We start from the raw sequence: 8,802 nt of genomic DNA, 5'->3' as shown, positions 1-8,802 counted from the left end.
AATGACCTCTGAGGTTTTTGGCATCTTCTTGTCAATTTCAGCTTCACTTTCTTCATTATCCAAGTTGATGTCCAACCCATTTATGATGGCGACTAAGTCCTTGTCCCCAGACCGTGGGCTCCTGTCCCCAGACCGTGGACTCCTGTCCCCTGACCGTGGGCTCTTGTCCCCAGACCGTGGGCTCTTGTCCGCAGACCGTGGGCTCTTGTCCGCAGACCGTAAGCTCTTGTCCCCAGACCGTGGGCTCTTGTCCCCAGACCGTGGGCTCTTGTCCCCAGACCGTGGGCTCTTGTCCCCAGACCGTGGGCTCCTGTCCCCAGACCGTGGGCTCTTGTCCCCAGACCGTCGGCTCTTGTCCCCAGACCGTGGGCTCCTGTCCCCAGACCGTGGCCTCTTGTCTCCAGACCGTGGGCTCTTGTCTCCAGACCGTGGGCTCCTGTCCCCAGACCGTGGGCTCTTGTCTCCAGACTGTGGGCTCTTGTCCCCAGACCGTGGGCTCCTGTCCCCAGACCGTGGGCTCTTGTCCCCAGACCGTGGGCTCTTGTCTCCTGACCGTGGGACCTTCTCCTCTAACTGCGGGCTCCTCTCCCCTGACCGTGGGCTCCTGTCTCCAGACCGTGGGCTCCTGTCCCCAGACCGTGGGCTCCTGTCTCCTGACTGTGGGGTCTTGTTTCCAGACTGAGTTTCTTTGTCTCCTGACTGTGGGCTTCTGTCTCCTGACCCTGGAACCCTCTCCCCAGATCGTGGGCTCTTGTCCCCAGACTGTGTTTCTTTGTCGTCTAATGATGGGACCTTCTCCACAGACTGTGGGCTCTTGTCCCCAGACTGTGGGCTCTTGTCCCCAGACTGTGGGTTCCTGTCCCCAGACCGTGGGCTCTTGTCCCCAGACCGTGGGCTCTTGTCCCTAGACCGTGGGCCCTTGTCCCCAGACCGTGGGCTCTTGTCCCCAGACCGTGGGCTCTTGTCCCCAGACCGTGGGCTCTTGTCCCCAGACCGTGGGCTCCTGTCCCCAGACGGTGGGCTCTTGTCCCCAGACCGTGGGCTCTTGTCCCCAGACCGTGGGCTCTTGTCCCCAGACCGTGGGCTCTTGTCCCCAGACCGTGGGCTCTTGTCCCCAGACCGTGGGCTCCTGTCCCCAGACCGTGGGCTCTTGTCCCCAGACCGTGGGCTCTTGTCCCCAGACCGTGGGCTCTTGTCCCCAGACCGTGGCCTCTTGTCTCCAGACTGTGGGCTCTTGTCTCCAGACCGTGGGCTCTTGTCCCCAGACCGTGGGCTCTTGCCCCCAGACCGTGGGCTCTTGTCTCCTGACCGTGGGACCTTCTCCTCTAACTGCGGGCTCCTCTCCCCTGACCGTGGGCTCCTGTCTCCAGACCGTGGGCTCCTGTCCCCAGACCGTGGGCTCCTGTCTCCTGACTGTGGGGTCTTGTTTCCAGACTGAGTTTCTTTGTCTCCTGACTGTGGGCTTCTGTCTCCTGACCCTGGAACCCTCTCCCCAGATCGTGGGCTCTTGTCCCCAAACTGTGTTTCTTTGTCGTCTAATGATGGGACCTTCTCCACCGACTGTGGGCTCTTGTCCCCAGACTGTGGGCTCTTGTCCCCAGACTGTGGGTTCCTGTCCCCAGACCGTGGGCTCTTGTCCCCAGACCGTGGGCTCTTGTCCCCAGACCGTGGGCTCTTGTCCCCAGACCGTGGGCTCTTGTCCCCAGACCGTGGGCTCTTGTCTCCAGACCGTGGGCTCTTGTCCCCAGACCGTGGGCTCTTGTCCCCAGACCGTGGGCTCCTGTCCCCAGACCGTGGGGCCTTGTCTCCTGATTGTTGGGCCTTGCTGTTGGGAGTTTCAGCTACGTTGTTTTCTTCCACTCTTTCTATTTCTGAGATTTTCTCTACATTTTCTTCACTTTCTATTTTCACTTTATCACTCTTTTCTCCCCTTGTTTCTTCTTTCTCTTGACTGGTTTCTTTTCCTTCGATGGAGATCCCGGGTTTCTTGCCGCCTTCTACCCGATGGTGTGATTTCTCCACTTGCCCATTCGTCCCTGTTATCTCTTCCATTGTTTCAACTTTAGGTTTCTGACTTTCGCGTTCTTTTGCTAACACTTGAGGGGCAGTTTCTCCCTTGTCTCCTTGTGATTCATCTGTTGCTTTCTGTGGAACTTGCTCCACTTTATCCTCTTTCTTTTGACCCTCACTTTCCCCTCTAACTTCAGACGCAACAGTTGTTTTTTGGTTCTTTACTTCCAACTCCTCGTGCAGTTGATGGACTCGCTCTTCACTCGGTCGTTTGTTGCTTCTTTCCTCTTCACCCTGACCTTCCTCGAATGCTCCTTGTTTCACATTCTCGGTGTTATCGCTTGTGCTAACCTTTCCAGCCTCTGCTTTTTCTTCTGCTGCTTCCTGCTCTTTAGACTCCGTGTTTCCTGTAATATCTTCTCTCTCTGGGTTTCTTTCTGCTAGTTTTTCTTCGCCAATGTCTTTCGTCTCTATAAGACTTTGCTCAATTGATTTACCCATTTCTTGGTTTTCCAAGGCTTTCCCCTCGTTGCTCTCTCCAGCCTCCTCTTCACTACCTGCAATCTCCTCCACCATCCCTCCCTCTGCCGGCGCATCTACTCCTCTCTCTTCTGCTTTGCTCAGCTCTTCCCAGATTTGTTGTCTGTTGTACCCGCGTCACTTTCTGCTCTGGTTGCGGTGACTTTCTCCTCAGATTCTTCACTCTCTATGCCTTCTTCTTTGCTCCCTGCTTCACTGCTCCTCTCGGCCTCCTCTTCATCAGAGGCTTCGGCTGTGGTTGCCTCGTCCTCGTCTTCACCCTCCTCCTGCCTGGTTGACTCTTCCTCGTCCACTCCTTCCCCAGATCCGCGCTCAGTCACGACTCTCAGCATAGAGGCTTCTAGCTCGTCCATGTCAATCTCCTTGGTGGTTTCACTGATAATTTCTTCCACAAACTTGTACCGAGGAGTTGCCTTGGTGGGGGTGCCATGTGCGCTGGCCGGGGCGTAGACTGAATGAGCCAAGGACTGAGTCTGTGTGTACGTGTAGGGAGGAGCGAAGCTGCCACCCAGGGGACCAAACCATGTCTCCTCGCCTTCCAGTAGTTTCCTTAATTCGGTTAAGAGAAGAATCACAGGTGAGACGCAAATAACCCACTCTTCCCAGCCTGAGAACCGCCAGCCACAAGTTCAGGACCAGCTCTCCCCAACAAACTCTGGAACCTCCTGCGTAGCCCGGATCATGTTAGTGAACATGCACGGGCTGTGTTTAGGTGGGACTATGTACTTCGGTTGGTACTTCTGTGGCCAAAGTATCACGGATAATTGATTATATTGTTTACTGTATATGTATTTATTTGTTGTTGCCGTGACGGGCCCTAACGCTGCACCAACTAATGTCATTGTTCCGGTCCCGACACTAATGACAGCTACATTCTGTCCGCTTGGCTCCTGGTTTAACGTCAGTCGGTCAGCTTGTTTTCAACTGCTTCTACCTTCCTTTCCCACTCGACATTTGCCTTTCCTGTAACTTAGGCGAGTGGAGGGGGAGAAGTGCGGAGGGCGGTGGGGAGGGGGAGGGAGAAGTGGGTGGGAGGAGGGGGAGAGGCAGGGGTGGGGGGAGGGGTGGTGACGACGAGGAAAGGAGGGGGGAGGTGATGTACCCGAGATCAAGTGTACCCAGGGATTGGGTGTATGAGACGGGGGGATATATGCTCACTCCCGGAGCGGTGATCGGTCACGCCCGGAGCCGGGATGGGTCGGGACTGTGGATCGAGCTGCACTGACGGTCTCCCCACCTCACCCCGGTCTCTGGTGACTTGAACCATGTGGGGATCAGTCAGTCCCCGTGAGCGCGGACAGTTATCGGCGCAGTGAGATGATACGGCAGTGTGGTGCACAATACACGCTGATCTATTTACAGAGTCCCGTCAGTTAAATGTTGGTCTGTGCAGGTTGTGTATTATCGACATTAGACATGGATAGGACATGTTCAGACAGATGTGGACAAATGGGACCAATGTAGATGGGCATGTTGGCGGGCATTAGTGAGTGGTGGTGGGGGGAGGGGGGAGGGGGGAGGGGGGAGGGGAGGGGATGGGCACACTTACCTGTAGGACGCGATCTCCACGTCCAAGGCCGTCTTGACATTGAGCAGGTCCTGATACTCCCTCAGGTGCTGGGACATCTCCCATTTTGTGTTTATAAGCTGGTTTTCCAGCTGTTGGATGGTGCCCTGTAAAACAAGAGCGGTTCCTGCTAAAGTTACTGTCCGGGGCAAGGAGCGGGGACGGGGGTCTCGCCGGACGGGGAGAGGGGGCGAGGGAGGGGTGGGGGAGGGGAGGGGTCACGGGTCCCACCGTGGGCCGGGTTAGCGATGCAGGATCACCTGGTACTGCAGCAGTTCCGAGTGTGTGCGGGGTGAGGGGGGGGTGAGGGAGAGGGGAGGGTGGGGAGGTGGGGGGGTGAGGGGAGGGGAGAGGGGAGGGTGGGGGGGGTGAGGGGAGGGTGAGGGGAGAGGGGAGGGTGGGGGGGGGGGTGAGGGGAGGGGAGGGGGTCGCGGGACCCGCCGTGGGCCGGGTTAGCGATGCAGGGTCACCTGGTACTGCAGCAGCTCCGAGTGGTGCGGGGTGAGGGGAGAGGAGGGGAGAGGAGGGGCGAGGGGGGGGGGTGAGGAGGGGGGGGTGAGGGATGGGTGTGAGGGGGAGGGGTGAGGAGGGGGGTGAGGAGGAGGGGGGTGGGTGAGGGGAGGGGGGGGGGGGTTCCGCCGTGGGCCGGGTCACGGATCCAGGGTCACCTGGTACTGCAGCAGCTCCGAGTGGTGCGGGGTGAGGGGAGAGTGAGGGGTGAGGGGGGGGCGAGGGGGGTGAGGGCGGAGGGGAGGGGGTGGTGAGGGGGGGTGAGGAGGGGGGAGGGGTGAGGAGGGGGGAGGGGTAAGGAGGGGTGAGGAGGGGGGAGGGGTGGTGAGGGGGGGGGGGGGGGTGTCCCGCCGTGGGCCGGGTTAGCGATGCAGGGTCACCTGGTACTGCAGCAGCTCCGAGTCGTGCCTGTCCTCGATGTCGTTCAGCTGCCTGTCCAGTGACTGCCTGGTGCCCCGAGCCGCCTCCAGCTCCACGGTCTTGGAGTGCAGTTGTCGCCGGTACTCGCCGATCTCCCGGCGACTGCGCTGCAGCGCTTCGCTGTTGGTCTGGGCGGCCTGGCCGAGCGCGGCGGCCTTGTTGCGGAACCACTCCTCGGCTTGGCCCAGGTCGGTGCCAGCACAACCCTCCATGTGCGCCCGGATCTCCCGCAGCTCCGCGGCCAGGCCGGGTTTGGGCGGGTGTGTGAGCGGCGGCGCCTGGACGTGGGCGAGCAGGTGGGACACCTGGTCACGGTGGGTGTCCCGCAGCGAGACCACCTGGTCGGCCAGAGCCAGCGCCCTCTGGTCCAGTTGCAGCTTCGCCCGCAGTGAGTCCTCGCTGTCCTTCCTGTAGCCGCGGGTTTCCATCTCCAGCCGCTGCCGTCCCCGCTCCTGATTCTCGCACCGCTCCGCCATCTCCTGCAGCCGCTCCGCCAACCGCTCCCGCTCCAGCTGCGCCTCCGCCCTCTGGAGCTCCGTGTCCCGCACCAGACGGCGCATCTCCCCGAGCTCCGGGCCGAAGGTGGCGGCCAGATGGGACTGCGAGGTCTGGCGCTCCCTGAGCCGCTCCGTCTCCACCTCCAGCCCGCGGTTCAGCTGCTCCAGGTGCCGCACTTTGTCGATGTAACCGGCGAAGCGGTCGTTCAGCCCCTGCATCTGCTGCTTCTCGCTCATCCTTCCCGCCGGACTGTCCTGGGGGGAGATGTGCCGGGGTAGCCCGAGACCACGGGCGCTGCACCGGCCCAAGGAGCCGTGTAACCGCGGGACGGTCACCGTGTCGCGGCCAGACTCACGGTGCATCTGCCGGTAGAGCAGCGGGTCCCAGGCAGAGCTCATGTTGTAGCGGGGCCGGTGAACCAGAGTGCGCTGCAAGGTAGCTGCCCGCTTTATATAGTTAGCGGAGTCCGCAGCGCCCGCGGGGGGTTTTGCGAAAGTGTGACGCACGGAACTCTCCTACATTGAACGGGGAATGGCAAAGATAAATATCGTCACATTGACCACAAACTCTAGAAAACGGGACTGTAGGTCGGCGCGTTATTGCCGCCCATTCACCCAGAAATGGGAAAACTGGGGGCGGGGGGGGAGGGGAGGGGGTGGGGTGGCGGGGGGGGGGGGGGGGGGAGTGGGAGTGGGGGACAGTGTGATTTACTGCAGCGTCCCCAGTCCCGACTCACTGTCAATACTGAGAAGACCCCAGCCATTAACTGGACACATTCGACCCCTCAAAGTGCAGCACAGAATGAATTACAGGCGCTGGAAACATGACCAAAACACAAAGTGATGGAGTAACGGCGGGTCGGGCCGCAGGTGTGGGCGGTGGGGGCACGATGTTTTGGATCGGCACCTTCCACTGACCGCCCATTGGTGTTTGGTCGCGGCTTCGGGCTGGAGGGGGGTTTCCAGCGCCGGACACGCGGGCGGCGGTTCACAGCGCAGAGTCGAATAAATCAAAGCAGAAAGTCAGGAACACTCACCAGGTCGGGCAGCGTGTGTGGAGGGAGGCCGCCAAGCGATGTCCAGCGTGTGTGGAGGGAGGCCGCCATGTCTCTGCACCGATGCTGTACGGCCTGCTGAGTCTTCCCGTCATTCTGCTGTCATTGTGGGCCGAAGGGCCTGTTCGGGAACTGACCTGTTGAGTTCGCGGGATTTTTGTCTGAAGAAGGGTCCCGACCCAAAAAGTCACCGACCAATGTTCTCCAGAGATGTGTAGAAGGAACTGCAGATGCTGGTTTGTACCGACGATAGGCACAAGATGCTGGAGTAATTCAGCGGGTCAGGCAGCGTCTCAGGAGGGAAGGAACGGGTGACGTTTCGGGTCGAGACCTTTCTCCAGAGAACTGCGTGACCCGCTGCGTTACCCCAGGTCTCTGTGCCCTTCACTGGTGGCGTTCAGCTGCTGGACAGCTCCCTGTCGGCGCCGCCCAGCGCGGGTGAAGGCAGATCCACATCGGGTGGTCAAAGATGGAAACTGGAACTGGTCGCTGAACAGGTCAGTCTGTCGCGGTCGCTGCTCGGGAACAGTTTCACCAGCGGTTAATCCCGGCTCCTGCAAACTGAGGGCAATCGGGAAGGCAGAAAGAACTGCAGATGCTGGAACAGTGAACAAAACACAAAGTACTGGAGGAACTCACGGGTCAGCCAGCATCTGTGGAGGGAATGGAAACAAGCGCCCGACCGGCAATATCGTCTGTCCATTGGATTGCATTGCCTCCGCAGAGGCTGCCCGACCGGCTGAGTCGCTCCTCCACTTTGTGTTCCAGGAACAGTCGTGACAGTGTGTGAGTGTGTGTGTGTGTGTGTGTGTGTGTGTGTGTGTGTGTGTGAGTGTGTGAGTGTGTGTGTGTGTGAGTGTGTGTGTGTGTGAGAGTGTGAGTGTGTGTGTGAGTGTGTGTGTGCAGCGATTAGATTAAACACAATTGCAAACCCCGTAGTGACTGGCAAGGACAGCGGTCCGGGGATGAGGGGAGGGGGCGGTGGGGAGGGGGCGGGGAGGGGGGAGGGGGCGGTGGGGAGGGGGCGGGGAGGGGGGAGGGGCGGTGGGGAGGCGGGGGGCGGTGGGTGCTATAAACCTGACCGTTTTCATGTTTCGAATCGCTGGCACAGAACAGATAATTTAGGGCAGCAAAAGCCATTCATTATTTTTCATAGCTAATAATTTCCGTGCTTCAGTAACGCAAATATTTCAAGCAGTTGCTGATTAAACGTGCATTTATTCATAAATTTACTGTACAGTTTGATTTGAAAATAACCTTCGGCGGCGGTGCGGGGGAGTGAGGAGTTGGGGTGCGGGGGGTGGGGTGGGGGGTGGGGTGGGATAGGGTTGGGGCGGAGTGGGGTGCGGGGCGGCGGAGTTTCTCGCCGTGGTGGCGGAGACGATGATTCTCACATGTTAAACATCCGGACTAAACGAGGTTCAATCCCGGGCCGGTCGCGGATCAAGGGCTGGGAATAGGATGAGTGGGTAAAGGCACGTTCTGGTCGGCATCGACACGGTGGGCCGAAGGGCCAGTTTATTTGCTGTGCGACTCTCTGCTCATTGTGTGCCAGTGCGCGGGTGCAAGTCTGGCCCGATGCAGGGCCGGGCCGAGTGGCCGCAGCCCGTGTCCGGGACGCTCGGACACCAGTCCCTGTGAGCGGACCCCGGGGGGAATGGCGGAGACTCTCCGCCTGGGTCAAACACGCCTGTCCACTGCAAGGGCAGCGTCAGGCGGAGAGAGTCGCGGCGCTTGAAGGGCGGTGGATAAATGCTCAGGGCAGGGGGCAAAGTTGTGGGAGCCTCCTTGTATCTTCCATTCCCACGGATCCCGCCTTGTTCTTTAAGAGAAAGAGAGGTGATCAGATGAGTTACCGGCCAGTGGCAGGGACAATGTTGGAGAGGATTCTTTGGGATGCAATTTACTTGCACGAAAGAGAATGGGTTAATGTGGAATTTGGACACGGTTGGTCTTTTTTTACTAACGTGATCGAGTTTTTTGAGGTGACGAACGTGATCGATGAGGGTCGGGTTGTGGGTGTTGTCTACGTGGATTTTAGTAAGGCTTTTGATAAAGTCCCCCGTGGTGGAAGATTAAGGGATGCGATCCACGTGACTCGGTCACTTTAAATCAGAACCCATAGTAGACAGGTTGTAGTGGAAGGGGAAGGGTGTTTGATCTGTGACCAGTGGAGTACTGCAGACATCTGTGCTGGGATCTT

At 59.4% G+C, this 8,802-nt stretch overlaps 1 protein-coding gene across 1 annotated transcript in view; it reads right to left on the bottom strand.

The window, feature by feature from the left end:
• The window catches only part of LOC144610054 (uncharacterized), a 10,150-nt gene extending 2,618 nt beyond the window's left edge, over positions 1–7,532 (bottom strand). Inside the window, 5 exon segments of the mRNA XM_078428553.1 lie at positions 7–2,634; positions 2,637–3,099; positions 4,100–4,224; positions 5,008–6,060; positions 6,582–7,532. Of these exon segments, the coding sequence (XP_078284679.1) occupies positions 7–2,634; positions 2,637–3,099; positions 4,100–4,224; positions 5,008–6,060; positions 6,582–6,650 (4,338 nt within the window). The 5' untranslated portion in view covers positions 6,651–7,532.
• Positions 7,533–8,802: the final 1,270 nt, after the last annotated feature.

The sequence above is a fragment of the Rhinoraja longicauda genome, chromosome 35 (genome assembly GCF_053455715.1).
Source record: "Rhinoraja longicauda isolate Sanriku21f chromosome 35, sRhiLon1.1, whole genome shotgun sequence".
NCBI lineage: Eukaryota > Metazoa > Chordata > Chondrichthyes > Rajiformes > Arhynchobatidae > Rhinoraja > Rhinoraja longicauda.
The sequence above is the reverse complement of the archived record's forward strand: the minus strand, read 5'-3'. Positions and strand labels throughout refer to the sequence as shown.